This window comes from Sciurus vulgaris (genome assembly GCF_902686455.1).
Source record: "Sciurus vulgaris genome assembly, chromosome: 16".
Taxonomy (NCBI): Eukaryota; Metazoa; Chordata; class Mammalia; order Rodentia; family Sciuridae; genus Sciurus; species Sciurus vulgaris.
The window spans coordinates 10,436,754-10,463,177 of NC_136477.1; the positions used below are offsets into that span (position 1 = coordinate 10,436,754).

Here is a 26,424-nt window from a genome sequence, read left to right on the forward strand (position 1 = left end):
ACATCCGGTCTGGCTTCTCAGTGTTTCCCCCAGACACCGACGTTGACAGTCTGGAGGTGGGCACGCGCTGGTGCTAGGGCTTCTCCCGGTTCTCTGCCTCCTTCATTGCTCCCTATTCTACATTTACTTGTTTAGGACATAGACTTGAGGAAGGCACTGTGGGACAGGACACAAGCCCAGCAGCTGGCCCTGGGGAAGAGATGGGGGCGGGGAAAGAAGAGGAGGTGGAGCCAGGGCCTTTGGGAACCCCGCGGGGGGTCCGGAGGGGTGGGGATCAGCGTCTCTCCAGCTTCCCTCCTGTGCCTCTGTCTCCACCTCTGCCTCTTCTGTCTCTGTTTCTTCCCCCAGCTTCACCTCCCTGCATCTGTCGACCCTCCCCGGGGTTGTTGTCACCCGGCTGGGGCGAGTCCCGTTCCCCCGGGCGCTCACGGCGATCTGGGACCTGGAGCCCGCACCACTCGACGTCAGGGCTGGGGGGGTGGGGTGGGCGGGGCCAGAGCCAGCGCGGGAGGCGGGGCTGCCCGGAGCCGGGAAAAGCGGAGTCCCGGGTGCCCCCGAGACCCGCGCGGGAGGGGGCCCAGGAGTCCGCCGGGCCGCTGCAGGGGGAGGCAGGCTTTGAACCCGCCCTGGCATTGCGGACGCGCTGGGACGCCGACCGCCCCGGGCCGTCCCGCGGGGGGGGCGGGGGAGGGTCACCGAGGCGGGGTGCCGCGCGGGTGCGGAGGCGGCGCCGCCGCGGCCGCAGACACCTCGGGCCTGGCGAGCAGTTCGCTGCACAACACCGAGCAGCCGTCCCCATGCGAGCCCCGACGGCTCTTGGCTCTCATGCGCTCCAGCGCAGCGCCCCGGGCCCGGCCCCGGCCCCCTGCCCTGGCACTGCCCCCCAGCCCTGAGTCCCTGACCCACTTCTCCTTCAGCGATGAGGATACTCGTCGGCACCCGCCGGGCAGATCTGTCAGGTGGGTGGCCTGTGGCTAGTTGCATTCTTGGCGACCCAAGGGCGCTGGCTGCGCTGGGAAAGGGGACCCCGAGTGTGCCTTAGGGGAGTCCCTTTAGTTGCTTCCAGGATCTCATTGGGGTCGCACCCCCTTCCCTCGCCCTAAAGAAACAAGTGCTACTGAGGGTTTCCTGAAGGTGGCGGTCCCCAGAGCTGATGCCGGGTTCTGCCCATTCCTCCTTGTCCAAAGTGGGATCCCTTCACCCTCTTTGGTGCCCCCAAACCTGTGATTCTGGCATTCACCCTGGCAGCAAATACGGGTGTCCAGCGTCACCTGGGCTCCACTCCCAGGCCACTGGCGGGGAGCCAGGGCCCTAAGGCCCTATGCTGCTATGTCTCCAACTTACCCCCTCCTTCTTGCTGGGGCTGCCAGGCTGAAAACCAAGCTGGAGCAGCAGGGGTGGGGAGGGGAGGTTCCTGGATGCCTGGAGGGTATTTAGAATAGGCTGGGTAGAGCTGGGGCCAGGAAGTGGCCTTTTAAGTTCTCTGGATTTTCTAGACTTGTCCTTACCACCCAACATCAACCCCTTCAGATACCTGGACACACACAGTCTCCAGCATGGGGACACACAGCCGAACTCAGAAGCACACAGACACACCCACACACAGGGCATTCGGGGTCACCCTGTGTTTACTATACTAGGTGTGGGTCTCCTGGCTAGTCAGGGTGCCAAAAGAACCCTCAAGTGACCCGCAACCACACACAGGTGACACACAAACCACAGCAACTTCGGCCCACTCCTCCAACAGCTCTGTACACACTGCATTCCCCAGGATGACCCCTATCACTTAAACACACCCCCAGAGCCCACACAAGTTCCTGCGGACTGGTTTCCACGTGTGCCTCATACCCAAGCAGTCACAGTATCTGTGTGGCACCTCTCACGAGGTCACTCAGACTCAGGAACACAAAGATGTAGACACACACAGCCACCTAGGCACCCACCAATACCCAACCCCCCACACACAGATGCACAATTCCACATAGACAACTGTGTGCACACAGACCTCCCCCTCCCCCAGACTCATACACCAACACTCGTTACACACACAGCCTCACAAACAGCCGTGTCAGCTGGCACCATGCACCCGTCTGGCAGACACACGCCAGCGCTCGCCACCAACCTCCCTGTGACCTTCACGGAGCAAATGCCAGGCCATTCCATAAAGGCTGACTGGCACCTCCTGTGAGCAGTCAGGTGGGGAGAGGCAGGGAGCCCAGGGAGACACCAGGCCTGCCTTCCTTGTCTGACTTGGGTGGAGATAGACACCCACCGATTGTGATTTAGCTTTCAGCTTGGTAGCCTGACCACCAGATTCAAGCCCATGTTTTACCTTTCTCTGCCTCAGTTCCCTCATCATGAAAAGGGGGCCTAGTACAGTGCCTAGCACCAGGCCTTCAACCGCCTTCCCAGCTGTGACGCGTGCCCCTCGCCCAGCACCCCCTCCAGCCTGTTTGTTTCCTGTCATCCCCACAGCTGAACACCCTCAGGCCAAGACCTGCTCCTGGATTTATGGTCTTCTAGAGGCTTGATTTAATGTCCTGGGAAACCAGGTAGGCAGGCTTGGGAGCCCAATGGACGTGGAGAGTGCCAGGTGGTCAGCCTGCCGAAGGAAAAGCAGACTGGTCTTTGACCTCTGATGGAGTGCCTGGGCATGTGGCTGTGATGTTGGCATATTGCCAGTGGCCCCTGAGTATAGTTGTGACTCTGGGTTCCACTGAGACATCTCTGGATGACTTTGGGCCACATGAACTGTCAGTGGCAGGCTAGGAAGGCCCAGGGATCTGATTCCCTGGGATGGCAGAGCCCCCAACCCCTGGCTGCAGTTCACCAGCCGTGATCCCCTCCCCTTTGCCTGCCCTCAGCCCAAGGGACATCCACTCTTGAAGTACAAACATCTGAGCCCTGGGGAGCATCCTCTTCCCATCCGGGCCTCTGGGCTCTTGCTTACGTGAGTCGTGTCTCCTGGGGCAGCTGTATTTGCCAGCACCATGCTAGCGAAGCACCCTCTTGGGCTGTAAGCTTAGGTTCCTGGGTGGAGGGACGGGGCCTCTGTGTAGCTATGTTCCTCTCCCCTGCCCAGTGGCACTCATCAGGGCCTAGGGAGACAGGACATGGTTCTCCGGACACGAGGCCACCAACCTCTGACCATCCTTCTGTGCCTCCGTTTCCTCATTTAACTGGTTGTTAACAGGACCCACCTCAAGAACTGGTGGCAGAAATAAATGCATACAAAGTCCTTCGATGGTGCCAAGCACCCTGCAAGAACTTAAGAAGTGTCTTAATACAGTTTGAATCTTCCTATTCCAAAAGTCCAGAATCCAAAGCTGTATGCTGACCTGCCACAAGTAGAAAATTTGACATCGTGAAACTGTTCCATGCACAACATTTATAAAACATAAAATGACTTTGAGGCCATGTGTATAAGGTATATATGAAACAGAAATGAATTTTGTGTTTAGGCTTGAGTCCCCTCCCCTGGAAAGCTCCTTGTGTATGTGGAGCTATTCCAAAATCCAAAAAAGTCTGAATTCTGAAACATTTCTGGCTTCAAAATATATGGGATGTGACTATAGCTGATAAGGGTACTCGGCCTGCACTATGTCCCTGAAAGGGTGTGACCTGTCAGTCACCTCATATGTATTGATGATAATGGGCATCATCTTCGAAGGTCACAGTTGATGATATATGAGTATTCAACCTTGAGGGTGTTTTCTTTTTTCATTTTTTGTGCTGATGATCAACCCCAGGACCTCACATACCCTAGGCAAATGCTCTACTACTGATCTTTACTCCCAGCCCACAGCCCAATGCTTTTTTTCTTTTCTTTTCTTTTTTTTTTTTTTTTTTGGTACCAGGGATTTAACCCAGGGTCATTTAACCACTGAGCAACATCAACAGCCCTTTTTTTATATGTTTTATTTTGAGACAGTGTCTTGCTAAATCCTTAGAGCATCACCAGGTTGCTGAGGCTGGCCTCAAACTTGTATTCTTCCTACCTCAGCCTCCTGAGCCTCTGGGATTACAGGCGGGTACCACGTCCAGCCCAGCCCTATATACTTTTTAAAGTTAACATGTAATAAAAAAAAATCACCCTTTTCAATGTACTATGAGGTTTTTATTATGGTAAAATATAAGCAACTTATAATTTATCATTTTAACCCTTTTTAATGTACTGTTCAGTTCAATTCTCCATCTCCCCGCAACCACTGTTCCACTTTCTCTATGAACCTGACTATTCTAAGTGTCTCATATAAGTGCAGTTGTACAATATCTGTCCCTTGGTGACTGGCTTATTTGCTCTGCTCTGTTTTCAAGGCATCCATGTTGTGGCCTGTATCACAATTTCATTTCTTTTCTTTTTTTTCCCTCGAACTTGCGATCCTCCTGCCTCGGCCTTTATACGGTTGAATAATATTCCCTTGCATGGATGTGTCACATTTGTTTTTCGGTTCACCCCTTGATGGACACCTGGGCTTTTCCACCCTTTGGCTGTTGTGAATAGAGCTGCTGTGACCATGTGTGTGCCTGTATCTTTTTGAGTCCCTGCCTTCAGTTCTTTGGGGCTCTTCCTAGACGTGGAGTCGCTGGGTTATATAGTAACCTCTGTCTACCTTTAGCTGCCAAACTGTTTTCCACAGCAAATGCACCATTTGACATTCTCCCTGGTGCACGATGATTCCCACTTGTCCAACTCCTCACCAGCACTTGACATTTTCTGATTTTTGTTTTCATTTGAGTAATAGCCATTTGAGGGAGTGTGAAATGGTGTTGCATTGTGGGGTCATTTTGTTTTGTGTTTGAGATGGGATCTTGCTGTGTTGCTCAAGCTGGCCCCAACATCTGGGCTCACTCATCCTCCTGACTTGGCCTCCCCAGTAGCAGGGGGACCACAGGCACCTGCAGCTGAGCCCAGTTTACGTTGTGGTTTTGATTTGTGTTTCTCTAATGACTAGTGATGTTGAGTATCTTTTCCTGTGTTTATTGGCCATAAGCACATCTTTGGAGCAATGTCTATTCAAATCTTATGCCTTTTGTTTGCTTGTTTGTTCCTTTTAGGTATACATGGGAACAGAGTGTGTTTTGACATATATTACATACATGGCATATAACTTACTCTAATTAGGATCCCATTCTTGCTGTTGAAGATTGTGTGGAGTTTTACTGGTGGTGTATTCATATGTGAACATAAGAAAGTTATGTCCAATCCATTCTACTGTATTATGCCTTTCTTGAGGGGAGCAGCGGGGGTTTAACCCAGGTGTAATTTACCACTAAGCTGCATCCCCAGCCATTTTTATTTTTTATTTTGAGACTGGATCTCACTAAATTGCTTGGGGCCTCACTAAGTTGTTAAGGCTGGCCTTGAACTTCAGATCTTCCTGTCTCAGCCTCCTGAACTGCTGAAATTACAGGTCTGTGCCGCTGCACCTGGCTCATGCCATCTTTGAATGAGGTTTTTGTTGTTGAGTTTTAGAAATAATTTATAATCTGAAATATTCACTGCTGGTCAGATATATTATTTACAGTTTTTTTATTTACAATTTGTGTGTGTGTGTGTGTGTGTGTGTGTGTGTGTGTGTGTGCATGCTTGTGCACAGGGCTTGGGTTGAACCTGGAACCTTAAGCATATTAAGCAAGAATTCTACCACTGAGCTAATTATGGCCCTTAAAAATACTTTTTTTGGGGGGGAGCATCAGGGATTGAACTCAGGGGTATTTAACCATTGAGCCACATCCCCAGCGACATTTATTTTTTTTTATTTTGAGACAGGGTCAAAATTTAGGCCTTGCTAAATTGCTGAGGCTGGCTTTGAACTTGTACCCCCCTGCCTCAGCCTCCTGAATCTCTGGGATTATAGACATGAGTTCCCACACCCAGCTTAAAAATGCTTTTAATTTGAGTGTTAGTTGTTCTCAGTACCTGGTGGAAGAGCTTAATACCTTGGGAAGGCAGAGCACAGCAGCAGGGACTAGACCTGGTTGTGGAGGTGGCCCTGGCAGTAGCACTCCAGGTAAGACAGAAGGGGGGTGACCTCAGGGATGAGAAGAGTGGGCGAATGAAGGGTACCATCAAGACTCTTGACAAGGTCCTTCTCTGAAGCTCAGATAAGAGGCCCAGGAGGCTAGCCAGAGGCCAGACATGGGGGGATGGAGGAAGCAGTGCCCACTTGGCCCCCTAGACCCTTGTCTTAAAGAAACCAGCTGCCTGAAGTGGGGACAAAGGGGAACTGGCCAGGAGTAAAGGACAGTTGCAAGGAGTATCCAGGAGAGACAGTGGCTCACCCATTCTTGCTTATAGAGAATAGATAAATCCCTCCATCTTCAATGATAGGGGGTCCCCAAGATCTTTAAAGACAAAAGGCCTAGCGGAGCCATCTGACGGGCGTGAAGTTGTATCTCACTGTCTTGACTTGCATTTTCCTGATGACTGATGAGGTTGAGCGTCATTTCACTTGTATATATATATATATTTTTTTTTTTTTTTTCTGGAGAAATGTCAGTTCAAGTCCTTTGCTTATTTTTAATTGGGTGGTATAGATTTTTAAAAATTTTTTTATCTTATTTGTTCTAATTAGTTGTACATGACAGTGGAATGCATTTATACATTTTGATAACTCATACCTAAATGGTGGGTAGGTTTTTGTTGTTGAGCTATAGAAGTCTTCATATAGTGTAGCTATCAATCCCTTCTCAGATATATGGCTTACAGCATTGTTCTCCATTTTGTCCTCTGGTTCACAGAAGTTTTGCATTCTGTTGAAGTCCATTCGATTCTTCTGTTTGCTTGTGCTTTTGGTCTCATTGCAAGAAACCACTGTCAAATCCAGTGTCATAATTTTTTTTTTTTAGTTCATTTCTGGGGAGTCAACCCAGGGGCACTGTACCAGCCAGCTGCATCCCCAACCCTTTTAATTTTTTTGAGACAGGAGCTCCCTAAGTTGCATAGTCTGGCTTTGAACTTGCAATCCTTTTGCCTCAGCTTCCAAAGTAGCTGAGATGACAGTCTTGTGCCTTTGCACTTGGCCAATGTCATAAAGCTTCTAAGAGTGTCATAGCTTCAGCACTTACATTTAGGGATTTCATCCATTTTGAGTTAATTTTTGTTTATGATACAAGATAAGGGTCAACTCCATTTTTTTGTGTATAGATATCCAGCTTTCCAGTCACCACTGGGCTGGAAAGACTCCTTTCTCCATTGAATGGTTTCATTAAAAGATCATTAAACCATATGTGCAAGAGTTTATTTCAGGGCCCTTTACTCTATTTCATTGGTCTTTATGTCTTTATTGCCAGTAGTGTTACGATTACTGTAGTTTTGTAGTACAGTCATTTTGAAATCCGGATGTATGAGTCTTCCAACTTTGTCCTTTTTTTTCAAGATTATGTTGGCTATTTAGGGTCCCCTGAAATTCTGTGTGAATTTATTTTTCTGTGTGAATTTTATTTTTATTTTTTATTTTTGGGGGTACTCTGGATTGAACTCGGACATTCAGCCACTGAGCCACATCCCCTTTATTTAGAGACATGATCTCACTGAGTTGCTTAGTGCCTCACTTTTGCTGAGACTGGCTTTGAACTCACAATCCTCCTGTCTCAGCCTCCCAAACCACTGGGATTACAGGTGTGCACCACCACACCTGGCTTTCCGTGTGACTTTTAAGATAAGTTTTTCTATTGCTACAAAAAAGATTTTTGGGGAGCTAATAGGAATAAATTGCTTTGGTAGTGTTGACATCCAAACAGTACTAAGTCTTCTAATCCACGAATATGGGATGACTTTCTATTTATGCCTTCTTTAATTCTTTTCAGCAATAGCTGGGTTTGGTGGTTAGTGCCTGTAATGCCAGCTACTTCAGTGGCTGAGGCAGGAGGATCACAAGTTCCAGGCCAACCTGGGCAACTTAGTGAAACCCTGTCTCAAAGTTAAACATAAAAAAAGGCTGGGGAGTGGGCTGGGGATATAACTCAGTTGGTAGAGTCCCTGCTTCAAAAGCACAAGGCCCTGGGTTCAATCCCCAGCACCACAAAAAAAAAAAAAAAAAAAAAAAAAGAGGCTGGGGATGTGGCTCAGTAGAAGATCACCCCTGGGTTTGATCCCCAGTAATGGGGACAGGGGTTCTTTCAGCACTATTTCATAGTTTTCAGTATCACATTTTTTGCCTCTTCTGATGTTTATTCCTAAGTATTTTATTTAGTTTGATGTTATTGTAAATGGAATGTGTTTCCTTTTCAGACTGTTCATTGTTAGTGTGTAGAAACCACATAGGGTTGGGGATTTAGCTCAGAGGCAGACTCTGGGTTTGGTCCTCAGCTCTGCTTTTGTATCCTGCAATGTTGCTCAATTATTGCTAGTCCTTTTATTATTGTTGAATAGTACTCGATGGTGTAAATCTGCTGCAGCTTATTAATTCAGTTGCTGGACATTTGAGTTTCATATTTGATGGTTATGGACAAAGCTGCTATAAACGTGTGTACGGGTTTTTGGATAAATATTGGTAGATTTTTTCATGTAAATTTGGTAGATATTTTCATGTATCTTGGGTATATATATATATATAGAAGTAGATTTGTTGACACATGTATGTTTAAAAAATGACAAACTAGCCAGGCACAATGGTGCACACCTATAATCCCAGCTGCTTGGGAGGCTGAGGAAGGAGGATCACAAGTTTGAGGCCAGCCTCAGCAACTTAGTGAGACCCTGTCTCAAAATAAACAAATAAATAAAAAGAGCTGGGGATGCAACTCAGTGGCAGAGCACTTGCCTAGCATCTTGAGGCCCTGAGTTTGATTCCCAGTTATAGGGAAAAAAACAAAACCCTGATAAACGGTCTTCCAAGTGGCTGTGCCACCTGGCGTTCCCACCAGCAATGCACTGGGGTTCCAGTGGCTCCACACCATTGGTATTGTCAGTTCTGTTTGTCCGTCTGTTTTAGCCACCTTGGTAGGTGTGAGGTAGTAGTCCATGTTTACTTTGGTGCTGGGGCTTGGCACCCAGGGCCTGGGCAACAAGATGACACCCCACCACTGGGCCACACCCCAGCTCAAGGCTCGCTCTCTAAGGACCCCCAGGTCCCACCTCTTTGTTTTATATTACAAAAGTGAAAGGAGTAGGATTTACTCCAGTGTGAGAATAGAAACACAACTCTCGGGGGGCCAGAGGAGACCCCAGTAGGGGTGGCCTAGGCCCCACCTCTTAACAGCTCCACACTGAGGACCCAGCTCCCAGCCATGAACCCTGGAGGACACGCGCCCAGCATATTCTAACACAGCCAAGTTCTTTGTACTTTCCTCTGTCTGTAACTCACCTTTTACTCTTTGGGCAGTGTCTTTTGCAGAGCTGAAGTTTCACAGTGACGCTAAAGCTAAAGACTTTTTAAGTTTTGTTTTCTTTTCCCGCACTGGGGATTGAACCCAGGGGTGCCATGCTACTGAGCTGCCCTCTGGCTGACCTGCGGCCCATCCTCACTTTTCTTTTTACATTGGCTCCCTGGTGCCCAGGGACATGGGATCTCTGAGGTGAGGAGGCAGAGGATTGGAGTTAACACTTTAGTCTGAGCGCACATTCTGATCTTGCCATGATCTTGCAGTGTGACCCAGACTACCTATTCTCCAGCCTGAGCCTCGGTTTCTTCATCTATAAAATGAGCCTCAGAAGGAGACCACAAAGAAAAGACTCAGTATATGGAAACTGGTATTTCTGTCTTGGTCTAGGGTATTTCCCTTATTTCTTAACAGAAAGCCCATTCCAATAGCATCCCTTACTGACCTTTAGTAGGTCTCCTATGCTCTGTCCTGCCCACTTTACCCCCACCCAGAGCATAGTCTGAATTCCACTGACCAGTCTAACCCCCTTGCCTTCACAATGGAATGAAAAACCAGAGAGAGCAGCAACTTTCCTGAGGTCACACAGCACAAGGTGCAAGTTGTAAGTACATGACTTGCCCCTGTCATTCTCAGCTCTCCATATCGACTGCTTACTGAGTCCAGTCTGAGACTGATAGACTTGATAATCATCCATCTTTTTTGAGCTCGGTGCTAGTCTTTGTTCTGTGTTAGTGCTGGTAACTTAAATGACTCAGAGAGGGTGCTGATTCTTTGGGTGGATAAGGAAACTGGTGCATTACCACCCCCTCAACCTTACACAGCTGAGATATAACACAGCTGGGGTCTCCCGGCTTCATCTTGAGGGGTCTCTGTCTCATCGTCTCATTGCTTCCACCTCCACTGCCCTGTAACTGTCTGTTTCTGTCCTATCTCTACTCCAGCCACACCAACTTCCTTGCTCGTCTTCAAACAAAAAACAAGTCCTATCAGGTGCTGCAGTGCACACCTGTAATCCCAGCTACTCAGGAGGTTGAAGTAGGAGGATGGAAAGTTTGAGGCCAGCCTGGGCAACTTAATGAGTTCTCAAAATAAAATAAAATAAAATAATTGAAAAGGAGCTGGGGATGTAGCTCAGGGACAGAATGCTTGCCTAGCATGTGCAAGGCCCAGGTTCAATCCCCAGCTCCACAAAGAAGAAACAAACCAGTAAAACAAGGATTCCTGCTTGAGGGCCTGTACCCCTGCTGTTCCTCTGCCAGGAGTGCTTTCTGACTCATAGCTGGCTTCTCATCCTTAGGCCCTGCTGAGATGTCACCTCCTCAGAGAGACCTACCCTGGCCACAGGTCAGGTACCATGGCACACACCTGTAATCCCAGTGACTCAGGAGGCTGAGGCAGGAGGATCATAAATTTGAGGTCAACCTCAGCAACTTCATGAGACCCTGTCTCAAAATAAAGAACAGGGCTGGGGATATGGCACAGTTAGTAGAGTACTTGCCTCGCATGCACGAAGCCCTGGGTTCAATTCCCAGCACCAAAAAAATAAAGAACAAACAAATAAAAAGACTCGGGTATAGCTCAGTAGAAGGGTGTCCCTGGGTTCAATGCCCAGTACTGGACCCCCCCAAAAACATGTTGACATTCATTCATATGTTTAATGATTTGTTCAATAAACATTTATTGAGGGGCTGGGGAGATAGCTCAGTCGGTAGAGTGCCCTGGGTTCGATCCCCAGCACCAAAAAAAAAAAAAAAAAAAATTATTGAACATCCACCATGTTGATCACTGTGGATGCCTGAATGGTGGCAGGCCTTGTTCTTAGTTCCAGGGATGCAGTGGTGAGCAAACAGGCAAAAATCCCTGCTCTGCACAGCTTGGTTTAGAAGGGCAGGCTGACAGTAAAGAAGGTATGTATGATACAAATTATTTCAGGCAAATAGTGTGGTTTTCGTTCTCCGTGGGGTGTCTGGGATGTGTGTGCTTGTCTTTGTGTTTGGTACTGGGGGTGAGCCTAGGGGCACCACTGAGCCACATCCCCAGCCCTTTTTATTTTTTATTTTGAGACAGGCTCCCTAAACTGCTCAGGGCCTTGTTAAGTTGCTGAGACTGGCTTTGAACTTGCCGTCCTTCTGCTTCAACCTCTCAAGTCGTTGGGATTATAGGTGTGGGCCATGCCCGGCATGGTTTTTACGGAGGGGAAATAGAAAATATAAAGGCAGGAGTGGAACTTTTCTGTGGGTTGGTCGGGAGCAAGGAAGATGCCATCGTGGGTGGAGTAGAGTGGGTGACATGCAAAGTGGGCGGTCCCGGAGCAGGACCTATGGGCTGTCGCCAGGACTTCGGCTTTTTGTTTTTCTTCAGGTGGGAGCTATAGAAAGTTCTGAGCCTCAGCGAGGACCTGACTCAGGTGCTCACAAGCTCTCTCTGGTGGCTGCTGGAGGAACAGAGTGTGGGCCCCAGGGAGCCAGGAACCAGAGCTGTTGTGGACACCCAGGCTAGGGAAGAGCGGGACTGGGAGGAAGGGGAGGGAAGGGGCTGGGGTTACTGCCCAGTAGTAGAGCTGGGTTTGATCCCCAGCACCACATAAAACTAAATAAAATAAAGGTATTGTGTTCATCTACAACTGAAATTATTTTAAAAGGAAAAAGAAGGATGGGTGGCGTGGACAGATCTGGACAGAGGCAGGCAGCCGGGCTGATTTGCAGTGCAGAGGGCAGAGCTAGGCGACGATGACCCTCAACTTCTGGCCCAGAGTGTTCCTGGCACCTGTCACAGGTCCTGGCACCAGAGTGTGGTCTGCAGGTCCCTGGCTCCAGGGGGTTCCTGTCTCTCTTTGGCATCCTCCTCGTGACTCCCCAGTCTTTTCAGAAACTCCCTGGGTCTCTCTTCCTCTTGACCTCCTCAACGCCATGTCAGCCTCTCTGATCCTTCTTCCCACCTGTTCCCTGCAGCTTCGAGGCAGAAAATGGCCCTACGCCATCACCGGGCCGCAGCCCCCTGGACTCGCAGGCGAGCCCAGGGCTCGTACTGCACGCTGGGGCAGCCACCAGCCAGCGCCGGGAATCCTTCCTCTACCGCTCTGACAGTGACTATGACATGTCACCCAAGACCATGTCCCGGAACTCATCGGTCACCAGCGAGGCGTGAGCACCCCTCTCCCTACCTGCCCCTCTTCAGTGAGGCCTGACCCCACCACAAGCTGCCCTTCCCAGCAGGGTGTGGGGATACCCATCTCCACTTTGGTCACCCCCCCAATACCTGCCCTCTCTAGCGCAGAGTCAGCAGCCCTTCCCCAACGTCTCAAAGGTCCAGTCCTCTATAAATGGCTTAGCCTCACTCTCCAGCCCTGCTAAGCCCTCATTACCATTGGCTGCTCTGGGCCCAGCTTCACCCCAACTGTGCCTCCAGGGAGGAAGGCCCCCTCCTGGAGTCCCCCAGCCTACCCCAAGCCAGCCCCACTTCTCCTGAGCCCCTGTTGGGATGTGAGCCCTCCCAGATCTCTTCTGCCTCATCCTCATCACTGTACCTGGCAGACATGCCCTTGCCCATCTGGGTGCCCACCTCAGCCTGGAAACCTGTTCTATCCTGCACTTCCCCCACCAACCCCTCCTCCCACCGCTCCCCTCCCTTTGTCTCCATGCCCCAAGCCGTTTCCTTCAGGCCCAGCCCTGGCGACAAGTCCAGCCTTGGGTGCTGTAAGCGGCCTCTCCCCACTCCCTGCCCCTTGCCTCCCTCCATCCAGCCACCATAATGTCCTCCCCAGCGATTTGCTTCTCTGGGGATCCCTAACCTGCCTCTGTCTTTTATCGCAGGCATGCTGAGGACCTTATTGTTACGCCATTTGCCCAGGTGAGACTCCCCATCCATCCAAAACTGGGGAAGGGGCTCAGCCCTAGCTGCCCTTCCACCTCTACTTACTGCCACCCCCATCCCAGGTGCTTGCCAGTCTCCGCAGTGTTCGAAGCAACTTCTCACTCCTGACCAATGTGCCCATTCCCAGCAACAAGTAAGTTGAAGCTAGCCCCAACACCCATGATCGTGAGCGTAAGCACAGTGAGTTCAATTTTCAGCCTGCTGTGTGACCTCAGGCAGGCACTTTTCTTCTCTGTCTGGTCATGTAATATTCCTTTTGAGCCAAAGAGCCATTGCAGTTGAAGGGCCTAAGATACAAACTTTTATAAATAAAGCCCTGGGTGTCTGCATGTATGGTGGTGAGGCTGCAGCCCCAGGCCTGGGCTTTGACACTAACTTGCTGGGCAAATGGCATCCTGTGATCCCTTTGTTTCCCTTTTGTAAAGCAAGAATTAAGGTAGCGCTTCCGTTAGATATCTGCTGTGAAGAGTCCAGAAGATGGTATATAGAAAGTACAAGAATATTGCCCTGTACATAGTAAGTGCTCAATAAATAGGAGCAGTTCTTATTATTTTGGGGCAGTGGGTCTAGCTCAGGACTGCCAGTTGCTCTAGGGGTTAAGGACAGAGCCATCCTCAGAAGGTTGGGGAAGTTGAGGAGGGTAGCCAGGGGAGCCAAGTACCTGATCCTACTGCTGATCAACTGTGTGGTCTTTAATAAGCCAGTTTTATCTGGTTGAACCTGTTTTCTCATCTGAAAAATGGGTTCTCACAGGGCTCATGGAGAGGCTGCAGGCCATGTGCATGGCAGCATGCTTGGGATGCAGTGAACCCTTGGAAGCAGGAAAACTGGCATTATTCATGAAGAGGGGGAGGCAAGGATCTGGGGGTCCCAGGGTGATATTGGAGCCCCATTTCTTTACAGGCGATCCCCGCTGGGAGGCCCAACCCCCGTCTGCAAGGCCACACTGTCAGGTAGCTAAGCTTAGGGGGTGGGAAAGGGCCCATCTTGCTGCCCCAGTGGAAGTGCTTCAGCCCTGGTGACTCACCCCTTTCCCTGGCACCCCACCTACCTGGCGACCCCTCTCATCGTGGGCTGGGGTTCTGCCAGCGGACCCTCTCATTCATCACCCTGGCCTCCCCTTCTTAGAGGAGACATGTCAGCAGTTGGCCCGGGAAACTTTGGAGGAGCTGGACTGGTGCCTGGAGCAACTGGAGACCATGCAGACCTACCGCTCTGTCAGCGAGATGGCTTCACACAAGGTTTGTGCACAGGATTAGTGGGCGGGGCTGGGGGTGTGGCCCACCACCAGAGGAAGCTGATGAGGTGGGGCTAATCCCTGGGTGTATGTGGTGGGGGTGGACCGTTGGGTGGGGCCAGGTAGGTGATGGGGCAGTGGGCGTGGCCGATTCCTGGGTAAGTCTGTGGAGTGGGCACGAGAGCCAAACAGTGGGCGGGGCCTATGGGTGGTGCCAACTGCAAGGCAAGGATGGTGGGGGTGATGCCAACTTCTTGGTAGATTCTGTTCAGTGGGACCTAGGACCAATATTTGGCCGGGGCCAACCTCTAGTAGAGTCAGCGGGTAGGCTCAACCCTAGGTGAGGGGGGGCTCGGGTGGGGCCCAAGGGGATGACCAGTCTCTAGGTGGAGGCAGTCCTTGGGTGGTAGTTCCTGTGGATTCTGACTTTATCAGGGGTGGCAGAACCTGGTACGTTGTGGGGGTGGGGAGTCTGCTTTTATGTCTCCCCGTAGGTGACCTTTCTCTCGGGGGGCGTTGTGCGGTCTACAGCTGTGCGTGTGGATCAGGATCTGGGTAGCTGTTGATTTGCTGGCACCACGTTTGTGGCGCGGGTGTGTTCGAAGTGTGTTCTGAGGGGTGTCTGGGTCTGCACAGGTGGTTTTGTGGGGCTTTGTGTGTTACATGTAGGCCCTGCAGATACCCAGTTGCCTCAGTTGGGACTCTACGATGTCTCTAAGTGTCCGTGACTGTGTGCAGTGCTGCAGGGGAGGGCGCGAGTATTCCCTGTACCGCTGTGCAGTGCACACTGCACAGCCCCAGGGGGCGCCATTCAGAGCGCAGACTGTATGAATGATGCTTTCTGGAGTTCTGCAGCGTGGTGGCAGCCCTTGTGGGCGGTGCCTTTCAGGAAGTGAGTGTGCAGGCAGGTGTTTGCTGGGGAGTGCACATGTCTGTGGGTGGATGCTCGTCTGGAGAAGTGCGAGTTTGAGGGTGATGGTGTCCCTGAGGGTGGGTCAGGCAACTGAGAATGTGACTGTGCCTCTGGGTATGGGTATGTGGATGTTCCTGTGATGGGGTGTGTGTGTGTGTCTATTTGTACATCTCTGGGTAAGAGTGTGAATATCTATCCCCTTATGGATCTGTCAGGGTACAGTTTTGTCCAAGGACATATGGCTGTCTAGTTTGTTGAAATTGTGTGTTGAGTTTGTATCTATAAGTGTACCTGGTATCTGGCTGTCTGTCCCTAGGGTTGTGTCTGAGTGTGATTCTCTGTTCTTGGAAGGGGTGTGTCCAGGTGCTCCACTCTATACCTGTGACTGTGTTGGGCGTCAGAGTTGACTGTCCCCTGCTGTGTGCATGTGTGCCCTGTAAGTGTGGAACTGAAGGCCTTTGGGTGTCTGTGTGTTCCACTGGGTGGCAAGTGCCTGGGGTATGTGGTAGTGTCTGTGGAAGGTGTCTGGGGCATTTGTGTGTCTGTGTGCCAAGTGTCCAGGCGTGTGTTTCTGCCTCTGGGTGTGTGCATGGAAGGACTGTGTCCTGCCCCCCCAGTCCTGGCTGAGGCCCGTGGGCTCTGATGCCCCTTTAACGCCCCCCCCCCAGCACCACCTGACTTTGCATGCAGCCTGCCAGTGCTGCAGTGAGCGCGCACACGCACACACGGGTGCACACACAGAGCCCCGAGCCTCTGCAGCCTCTCCCGGGACCCTGGCCCAGCACCTCCCCATGGGTAGGGGCCCCCCGCTGCCTCCAGCCACTGCCGCGGGGGGGCCCATCAGGGCCAGTGGCTGGCAGACCATGTAACCAGGGCTGCCACCGGGAGCGCGGAGGGGAAGGGAGCCCCCAGCCCTGCTGGGCCGGCCCAGGCCCCTCCGCGGCTCCCCCTTCCACTGCCCCCACCTGCCCAGCACCCCCCTCCCCTGTGGCTGTTCAGCCCGGGACTCGGGACTCGCCGAGCTCAGCCTGTGTGTGCGGCAGCCCCAGCAGGGCTCAGGCTCCAAGATGCCCCTGGTTGATTTCTTCTGCGAGACCTGCTCCAAGCCGTGGCTGGTGGGCTGGTGGGACCAGGTAGGGGAACACAGGGTGGAGGATGGGAAGGAGACCTTCTGCCTTGGCTCCTCCAGCCCCAGGATGGGCTGAGTGTACAGCTGTGCACGTGTGTGGCCCCGACCTGAAGGCTTGTGACTGTCTATGTGTGACCCAGACTGGGCGTGGACGGCGGGTGGCTGGGGGTGTGTGGCTTCCCTTGGGGACAGTGGATCTCTCACTGGGTGTGACTGTGTCATTACCTGGATGTGTATGTGTCTGCAGTGATGTGTGGCCCTGTCTGCAGTCCCATGGCTCTGACATGATGTCATGTGCTGGGCCATATTCATGAGCCATAGCTACCTGATGTTTTGGGGGCATGTGACCCCAGTATCACTGACTGCCTTATTGTATATGCCCCTTGATTTGTATGTCTGGGCTTTGTGACGCTGTGTAGGACGGGGGCAGTCTGGGACGCTGTGCAGTTGTGAGAGATATTTGTGTGTGTGTGTGTGTGTGTGTGTGTGTGTGTGTGTGTGCGCGCGTGTGTATGTGTCCGGGGTCTCTGGTCAGCACTGGGAGAAGTGACCACCCTGTCCAGCATGGGCCATCCTTCCTGTCTGGTGTTCCCCCTGCCTTGCTGGACAGTGTTCTCCTGGTTTGGGGATGCTTCAGCAGAGCTTGGGGGCGGGGAGCCGATGCCCTTTCTCCTCCATGCACAATGTCACAGCAGAGGCCTGTATGAAGTAGCATGGGGGGACCCAGGGGGACCCCCAAGCCCAGTTTTGGGTATGCTCCATTTTTCTGTGTATCTGTTTGCCTCTCTGGGTTTGAGGAGAGGGGTCTGTAGTGGAAACCCCTCACCCCTTCCCCTGGGCAACCAAGCTGGGGTTTCTTTAACTAACTATTCTCCCGTGCCCTGGTCAAACCTCCTCCCTGAGAACTGGGCAATACATTCCTTTCTTCCAATCTGGACTGGGACTGAGGACTAGGAGCCCACAGGGATTAGAATTGGGGTTTGTGTCTGGTGAGACTTGGGCCAGGGGTATTTCTGGGAAGGCAAGGGTTAAGGGGCTTCTGGCTTGCCCCCCTTTCCCCAGCTAGCAGCTGGTTGGAGGGGGAGTTGCTAAGGAGACTCCCATCACCATGGCGACGGGATTCTCCTAGTACCCCATTGGTTCCCTGTTAGGCAGGAGCCCCTCCCTTCCACAGGTGCCCCTCTGGCTCCTCCTTGGGAGGGGATTGGGAGGGGAGCCCCTCTTTCCTCAAGCAGAGAGGGTTATGCTGATCTCAGCACCTCCTGCCTGGGCCTGGGATCCCCCATCCAGAGCTGGGAGGAAAGGAAGGGCTGATTCCAGCTGTCTGGTAGAAGTTCTGAGGCATGAAATAGGAGGGGCTCCTGGGGTCTTCAGGAGTTTGTGGGAAGGGCTGGCACATATACAACACCCCTAGCAATGATTCCCCATCACCCCTTCCTTCTTGGCTCCTTCACCTTAGTTCAAGAGGATGCTGAACCGAGAACTCACACACCTGTCAGAAATGAGCAGGTCAGGAAACCAGGTCTCAGAGTACATTTCCACAACATTCCTGGGTGAGTGAAGGGCAGCACTTGGGGCAGGGGGGACATCTGGGCTGGAGGGGTTTGGCCCAACCCTGGATGCTGTTGACCCTGACCCTTAACTCCCCAAAGGTTGAAGTCACTATGCTTAAGAGCTCCCATACTCTCAAGGCCACTAGATTAGTGGAACCACAACTTCTATGGAAATCACAAGTGAGACTATCTCAGGGCCAACAGAATAGCTCAGTGGTAGCATGTACAAGGCCCCAGGTTCCATCCTCGGCACCAGAAACAAAAATCTCCAAGCCCCTCCAAACTCAGTGAAACCCAGTGGAACTCTCAAACTCTAGACCCCAAGAAAATATTCAGGCCCCTTCTCAAATTCAAAGTGAATTCCTAAACTTTAAAAAACTAAATTCAATAGAACCTGCAAAGTTGGATTAACCTTCTCAAATTTAGAAGACCTCCCCAAATTAAGAGTTTCCCAAACTCAATAAGTTCTCAAGCTTAAGGAACCTCTGAGCTTCAGAACCCACCAAAGTGCCCCCCCAAAATCTTTAAACTGAAAAGCCCTCGGAATTCAATGGTTTCCCCAATTTGATTTGACCATCCTCCCAAATTCAGTATATTCCCCCAGACCTTAGATCCCCAAAGTTAAGAAAACCTGTAAGGAGCTGGGTATGGTGGCACACACCTATAATCCCAGTGACTCGGGAGACTGAGGCAAGAGGATCATAAGTTCAAAGCCAGCCTCAGCAACTGAGACTCTGTCTCAAAATAAAAAATAAAAATAAGAAGCTCTGGGAATGTAGCTCAGAGGTGAAATAAACCTGTAAGGAATCCCCCAAAGATAAGGGTTCATTGGAACCCTTAAGTTCATGGGGAGCTCAAACCCCTCCTGACTTCTGAACCTAAGAACCCCCAAACTAAGGATATTCCCACACATGCAGGATAATTTCACCTCACAATGTATCACCAAATTCCAAAAGACCCCAAATTCAGGAGACACCCGCAGCTCAAAAAATAGGGTTCAGAATCGTGAACTGTGTCTGCCAATGAGGGTGCGGTGTGCCTCAGAGTTCTGAGGATCCTGCCAATGGGAGCTTGGCATGCAGATGACCCCATCAGGTTCTGTCATTGTGGTTCCAGGTCACAATAGGTGTCCCTCAGGCTCTGAAAGGCTTTGAAAGCTTAGGCAGTCTCCTGGGGCTGGCCCCCAGGCAGGTTGTTGTCAAGGGGGGCCATGGAGCCAGAGATTCCCTTTCCCTCCTCCCTCCCACTGATGCCCCCTCTCACCACTACTCTGAGCCACCATGGGGGTGTCTTCCCTGGCCGAGAAGCTTCCCTGGGTATCAGGGACAGGCAGTGGCGCTCCCTCGGGAACTCACCCCACTTCCTGACTTCTCACACAACCTGGAGACCAAACCTGGCAATTGAACTGGGGCCATCCTGTAGCCCTGGGCCAGCTCCAGGGTCCCTGACCCAGCCCACCACCTCCCAAAAGGATTCCTGTACCCCCTTTGATATTCAGTCCTGGAATACCCATCAGCATGATACCCAGAAGGCTTTCACCCTTTTGGGTGAGGCTTCTCAGGACGTGGGGAGGGGTCAGGGGTGAGGGTGCCTCCCAGGGAGGTCTGGTCATGCCTGTCCCCATCTTCTGCAGACAAACAAAATGAAGTGGAGATCCCATCACCCACAATGAAAGAGCGAGAACCCCAGGAAGCGCCACGACAGAGACCCTCCCAGCATCCCCTGCCCCCAGGGCCACAGTTCCAGCCCATGTCACAGATCACAGGCGTGAAGAAGCTGATGCACAGCAGGAGTCTGAACACCAGCATTCCGCGCTTTGGAGTGAAGACTGACCAAGAGGACCTCCTGGCCCAAGTGGGTGGGGCTCAGTGGGGACAGGGGCCTCTAGGCGCCCAAAGAAGGACTAGGTGTGGGGTCACATCTTAAGCCAGGGTCCTCAGAAGCAGAATCTCAGACGATGAAGAACCTCAAGAGGGAGGACGTAGAGGACAGAAAGGAGGAGCACCTACGTGGCCTCAGCGCACACAGCCTCCTTCCACGGGGCACTCTGGAGGCAGGCAGTGTGGTGGAGTTGAGCCCACCTTGACTTCCGAGTCCTGGGCCTCGGTAGCCCTGAGTCAGTTGTTGGCTGAAGGCTGCCTCCAGGGATGGATGGCATCACCCCTTCCCTGGGGGCAAGAGCACTTTTCTAGAGAAAGGGTCACCATAAGCCACAGCAAGCAACACTCCCTAGCAGCTGGATGGATCTGGACATGGGTCTGGACAGGGCCCCAGTAGTGTCCACTACAGCCAGACCTGGTTTTGACTTCTGCAGCTTCCAGAACCCTTAGTGGCTCACTCTGCTGATGTTTATCATGACCTTTCTGAGGCTGCCTCTGGTGTGCCCCCATTCAGTGGCCTTGGGGTTATCAAGCACCTACCGTGTACCAGGATTATTCTAGTTGCTGGGGAGACGGGAACATGGCCTTCCTCCTCCAACTTGAGATGGGGGACTCCTGAGCAGTTTAACTTAGAGACTGAACTGGGTTCCTGTCATCCTGGCCTTGCCACTTGTGAGTTACACGATCCTAGAGAAGTCCCACCTTGGTTCCCTCAGCTGCCAATAGAGATCAAGTGCTTGGTACAGTGCTTGGTGGATAATAAGTGCTCCAGAAACAGTGGGTGGGTTAAACTCTGTACTCCTGACCTCAGAGTGAGCAGGGACTGTGCTTCCTTGAGACCAGGCTCAGTGCTCCTAGGAAAGGCTCTCAGAGCCTTGGGTCTGGCAGGCTCCTGACCTTCAACCTCCATCTCCACCAGGAACTGGAGAACCTGAGCAAGTGGGGCCTGAACATCTTCTGTGTGTCTGACTACGCCGGGGGCCGCTCCCTCAGCTGCATTATGTACACCATATTCCAGGTGATGGGGGCAGCGGGGAGTGGGCCGGGCTGTCAGGGGCACAGGCAAGGTGCTCAGGGCCGGCAGGGGTCATCGCCCTGCCCCTGCCCGCCCCCAGGAGCGGGACCTGCTGAAGAAATTCCACATCCCTGTGGACACAATGGTGACATACATGCTGACGCTGGAGGACCACTACCACGCCGATGTGGCCTACCACAACAGCCTGCACGCAGCAGACGTGCTGCAGTCCACCCACGTGCTGCTGGCCACGCCTGCCCTGGATGTGAGCACCTGCCACCTCCCCTGTCTCCCAGGTCCCTGTTTCCCTCTGGTTTTCCATTTCTGATCTGTCCCCAACCTTTGCCTCTCTCTGACTCTGTTCCTCTCTAACCGTCATCCTTCTGTCCTGAGCTTCATCTCCCTCTGACCCCCTGTCCCTTTCTTGTCTTGTCTCTCAGCCCCTTCATTCTAATATCAGTCTCTCTGTCCCCATCCCTCTGCCCCCAGGCGGTGTTCACTGACCTAGAAATTCTCGCAGCCCTGTTTGCCGCTGCCATCCACGACGTGGACCACCCTGGGGTCTCCAACCAGTTCCTCATCAACACCAGTGAGCAGCCCTCCTGGGGCAGAGATGGCTGGGTCGGGGGAAGGGCTTGCTGGGCTGGAAGCAGGGCTGGACCAAATGGAGGTGGAACTACTAGGCTTGGGGGCTGGGCTGGCAGTCTAGAAGCAGTGCCCTCTGGGCTAACCCAGGGCCATCTGGGCACAAGGCAGCGTGGCACCCATGGTTCCCTTCCCTGATCGCAGATTCGGAGCTGGCACTCATGTACAATGACGAGTCGGTGCTCGAGAACCACCACCTGGCCGTGGGCTTCAAGCTGCTGCAGGAGGAGAACTGTGACATCTTCCAGAACCTCAGCAAGCGCCAGCGGCAGAGCCTGCGCAAGATGGTCATCGACATGGTGGGCGGGGCAGGGTGTGAGGACAGAGTGGGAAAGGAAGCCTTTGAGGTGTGGGCTTTGGCCAGGGGTGGGTTCTGCAGAGGGAAAACTTCCAAGGCCTGGGTAGGTACAGTGGGCAGCTAGTGGGCTTTGGCAGCCCCTGTGACACCCCCTGGCCCACAGGTGCTGGCCACAGACATGTCCAAGCACATGACTCTCCTGGCTGACCTGAAAACCATGGTGGAGACTAAGAAAGTGACCAGCTCGGGGGTTCTCCTGCTGGACAACTACTCTGACCGCATCCAGGTACCCTACAATGACCTTATAAGGAGACTGGACCCTTCGCTCCCCAAGCCCTTTCGGTCTGGTAGCTGCCCCTGCCTCAGCCTCAGCCTCTCTCCCAGGCTGCCATCCTTCTGTTTCTTTTTCTCTGTGCCCATCTTTCTTTTCCACTGTCTTTCCCTTCCAACCCCATCTCTCCTTCCAGGCCCCTTTCCCTCCCCTCTCTCTTCATCACTCCTGCATCTCTCTGACCATCTCCTCCTTCCCCCGCCATGGGCCCTCCTTCCCCCACACCCTTCCACCCCACTTCCTGTCTCCCTCCTCTCCCCACCTTTGCTTCCCAGGACCTACACCAGGTAGGGACCCATTGGAGGCCCCCACCTGACTTGGATGGGACAGAGCCTCTAATGGGTCCCTGCTCCTCCTCTCCATGCAGGTCCTTCGCAACATGGTGCACTGTGCAGACCTCAGCAACCCCACCAAGCCACTGGAGCTGTACCGCCAGTGGACGGACCGCATCATGGCCGAATTCTTCCAACAGGGTGACCGTGAGCGGGAGCGTGGCATGGAGATCAGCCCCATGTGTGACAAGCACACGGCCTCCGTGGAGAAGTCTCAGGTACGTGCTGAGGGTAGTGATGAAAGGGGCCAGGCCAGGCCTTCCTGCCCTGTCTTGGGGAAGCTTCCAGGTCCAGGAGCGCCCCCGTGATGTCACGCTTTTCTCTCCTGAAGGGAAGTGGGCCACGTTCTCTCCTCCGGAGGGCAGCTCGAGCCCCTGGAGTCACCATGCTGTCAGGCCTGTCTAGCTCGTTGGCAGCACCCACCATAACATCAGTCATGCTTCTTTCCTTTTTTCTATTTTTAAAAAATTTTTTTAGTTGTCGGTAGACATTTATTTATTTATTTATTTATTTATTTATTTATTTATTTACATGCAGTGCTGGGGATCGAACCCAGTGCCTCCCATGTGCTGGGCAAGTGCTCTACCCCTGAGCCACCTCCCGAGCCCCAGCCATGCTTCTTACCTGGCTCTTCTGTGCAGACCCCATGTCAGTTCTCCCTCCGTTTCTCTGAAACCCCACCACCCATACTGTCTCTGACGGGCACTGGATTTCGAGATGATTCGTTGTGTGCTCGTTTAATTTAACAAGGAGGACAGCCACAGGCTCGTGAAAACCCACAGCCAACTTGCAACAGAGCTTTTCTCACGTTCCTCTCTGGTGAAACCCCAGCTGGTGTGTCTTCTGTCCTTTTGAACCTGGGCTTCTCAGTCTTGCCACTGTTGACATTTGGGGCAGATCGTCCTTGGTGGTGAAGGCTGCTTTGGGCATTATGGGATATTTAGTAGCATCTCTGGTTTCTACCAGGGGTACATCCACCCCACCCTCCACTTAAAACCACCAAAAATGCCTCCAGGCATCACCACGTGTGCCTGGGGGTATAAAATCAATCTGTTTCTCTCAAAGACACACATCAGCCAGACATGGTGGCACATACCTGTAATCCCAGTAGCTCAGGAGGCTGAGGCAGGAGGATCACAAGTTCAATGCCAGCTTAGCAAGGTCCTAAGCAACTCAGTAAGACCCTGTCTCTAAATAAAATATTTTAAAAACGGCTGGGGATGTGGCTCAGTGGTTAAACGTCCCTGGGTTCAGTCCGCAATTGATGTATATATGGAAGTGTTTCCAGTTTCCATTTATATCTCATGTGGTTTTAATTTCTTGCTTGTGCAAGGGGTTTGTGGAAGCAGAATTGCTAGGTCAAATGATAGGAGTCTGTTTTTGATTCTATTAGATCTCACCACCTGGTGGTGCCGTCTGCCCCAAAGGCCACCTGTTTCTCCATCCTTCCCTCCCCGCAGGTGGGTTTCATTGACTACATTGTGCACCCATTGTGGGAGACGTGGGCAGACCTCGTCCACCCAGATGCCCAGGAGATCCTGGACACATTGGAGGACAACCGGGACTGGTACTACAGTGCCATTCGGCAGAGCCCATCGCCACCGCTCGAGGAGGAACCGGCAGGGCTGGGCCATCCAGCCCCACCCGATAAGTTCCAGTTTGAGCTGACGCTGGAGGAGGAAGAGGAGGAGGAGGCATCCACGGCCCAGGATGCATTGGAAACGCAGGGGTTATCCATGGCCCAGACTGTATCCAAGGTCCAGGACCAGGAGGAACACTCAGAGGTGGTGGTAGAAGAAGCATATTTGACGCAGGGCGCAGATTCAGCACGGGATACACCTGTGACTCAGGATGGCTCTAGGTTCCAAGAAGAATCCATGGATGCTGTAAGCTGCAGCAGCTCTTCTGCCCTGTCTCTTAAAAGCCCCCTTCTGCCTGCCTTGAGGACCCCAGAAGAGGCCCCGGGCCTCCCGGGCCTCCCCTCCCCGGCGGCCGAGGTGGGGGCCCAAAGAGACCATCAGGCTGCCAAGAGGGCTTGCTGTGCCTGCACTGGGACATCAGGGGAGGACCCACCCATTCTACCGGCTCCGGGTGGGTGGGGGTCAGGTGGAGACCCTACCTGAGCCCCAGCCCCCTGACCCTATGGCCCTCCCTGTCCCTTATAACCCCCATCTCCCGGCAGCCACCTCCTCTGATGCCTCAAAGACTCTTGGTCCTCCTGAGAAAAAAGAAAACAGAAAAGTGGGGGGTTTTCTCTTTTCTTTTTTTCCCCTTTCCCCCTGCCCCCACCCATGGGGCCTTTTTTTGGACACGGGGGCTGGGGAATGAGGGGCTGAAGTCCCGGAAGGGATTTTATTTTTTGAATTTTAACAGTAACATTTTTAGAAAAAAGAACAAAAAAAGAAGAAAAAAAAAAAAAAAAAAGGATGAAACACAGCAACTGTAGACGCCCCCATTCCTGTTTCTCCCCTTCACCCTCGAGCCCCTCTCCCACCTCCTGCCCCTCCCCAGTCCCAGGCTCAGTCTTCCTGCCTCTTGGGCTTCTTCACTTAGACCCAAGCACAAGCATGGCGCCTCCTTCTGGGCTTTTCTTTGGAGTTTTGGAGGGTCTCTAGAACCCAGCTGGGAATAGCCATTCTGGGCAGGGCCGGGGTGGGGGTGTCGCGTGGGAGCCACTGGCTGCCCTGTCACAAGTCTTCCGCCTCGTTTCGCACAACCCCAGCCATACACAGAGGGGGTCAGCACCGCTGATGGCTTTAGGGTGGTGTTGCCGCGCCGGCAGCTCGGCCTGAGACTTGAAGATACTCTCGCACACGCACATGCACACTCACACACACGCACCCTCCTTCCAGCTGCTTCTCCTCTTGTTTCTGCCTTAATGATTCCTGTGGCCATAGCAGACGGGGTCGCAGTGGCTCCCGCTTACCTGCTCCATGGGTGTGGTGGGGCCAGGCCCAGAGTGCCCATCCCAGGCTCACAGACACTCAGCCCCCCTCAGCATCCTCCTGTCCCCCTTGCACACTGACTCCAGTCCTTCAGCCCTTTGCCCTAGGAGGAAGCAATAACGGTGTATACCCACATCCCCCATCCTGGGCAACCCTCCCCACCCTGGCACCAAAGGAATTTCTCCTTTGTCCCCCTACCTTGACAAGCCTCTCCCCCTAGCTAATCCCAAGCAATACGACAGACAGATGCGAGGCCATTTTTTTTCCAAGCCATGGGGGACTGTTGGAAAGGAAAGACCCCCCCTCCCCCTCTTCATGCCTTCAATCTGGCTTTGCAGCCAGATGGGGCAGGGGCCTCTCTCATTCATTGCCTGTCCCCCCACTTCTGAGCACACAGTACTGTAGCCCCCACTTCTCCAGCCTTCCGTCTGTCTGTCCAGCCATTCCCCCCTGCACCATAATGCTGTACAGGGTTCATTTTTGTAGTGAAAGTGGTTTGTCCCAGCCTGTGACTGGAATGGGCCATTTTTCCCTTTTTTTTTTTTTTTTTTTGTATATACTGTAAGGTTGGTTTGTAAATTATTCTACAAAGGCAAAAAGGGAAAATCAACTCGCCCTTCCCTGGCTGACCCAGTCAGGAAGGTGGGGAGGGGGTCCCCGGGGGAGAAGACCCCACTCCCACTGTATTATACACACTGTACCATAACCCCAGGAAAGGGTGGACTCTGCAGTTTTATGGGAAGCTGTGTCATCAGAGGGGACAAGGGCTGGGCAGAGCCTGTGCCCTGCCCCTTCCCCAGGAGCAGGGGTGACTGGTAAGAGACCCCCAACCCAGTCAGGGATCTTCTCCCCAGAGTGGGTGCAGGACCCCTGTGAATCCGTCAGCCCGTTGGTGGATGATCCATCATTCGATCTTGTCACCAATTAAACGGAGACTTTCACC

General features: G+C 52.6%; 1 protein-coding gene across 6 annotated transcripts in view; it reads left to right on the plus strand.

The window, feature by feature from the left end:
• The window catches only part of PDE4A (phosphodiesterase 4A), a 45,672-nt gene extending 19,248 nt beyond the window's left edge, over positions 1–26,424 (plus strand). For 4 of the 6 annotated variants that reach the window (XM_079114688.1, XM_079114692.1, XM_079114687.1 and 1 more), the window contains 14 exons: positions 12,282–12,473; positions 13,143–13,179; positions 13,266–13,336; positions 14,107–14,156; positions 14,332–14,444; positions 17,942–18,035; positions 19,669–19,889; positions 20,835–20,933; positions 21,031–21,195; positions 21,420–21,519; positions 21,720–21,874; positions 22,037–22,159; positions 22,572–22,754; positions 23,997–26,424. In XM_079114688.1, coding sequence (XP_078970814.1) covers positions 12,282–12,473; positions 13,143–13,179; positions 13,266–13,336; positions 14,107–14,156; positions 14,332–14,444; positions 17,942–18,035; positions 19,669–19,889; positions 20,835–20,933; positions 21,031–21,195; positions 21,420–21,519; positions 21,720–21,874; positions 22,037–22,159; positions 22,572–22,754; positions 23,997–24,659 — 2,266 coding nt within the window. In that variant the 3' untranslated portion in view covers positions 24,660–26,424. Of the gene's footprint in view, positions 1–631; positions 960–12,281; positions 12,474–13,142; positions 13,180–13,265; positions 13,337–14,106; positions 14,157–14,331; positions 14,445–16,035; positions 16,487–17,941; positions 18,036–19,668; positions 19,890–20,834; positions 20,934–21,030; positions 21,196–21,419; positions 21,520–21,719; positions 21,875–22,036; positions 22,160–22,571; positions 22,755–23,996 lie in introns of those variants that run through there. The other 2 variants (XM_079114690.1, XM_079114691.1) reach the window with 2 other exon arrangements.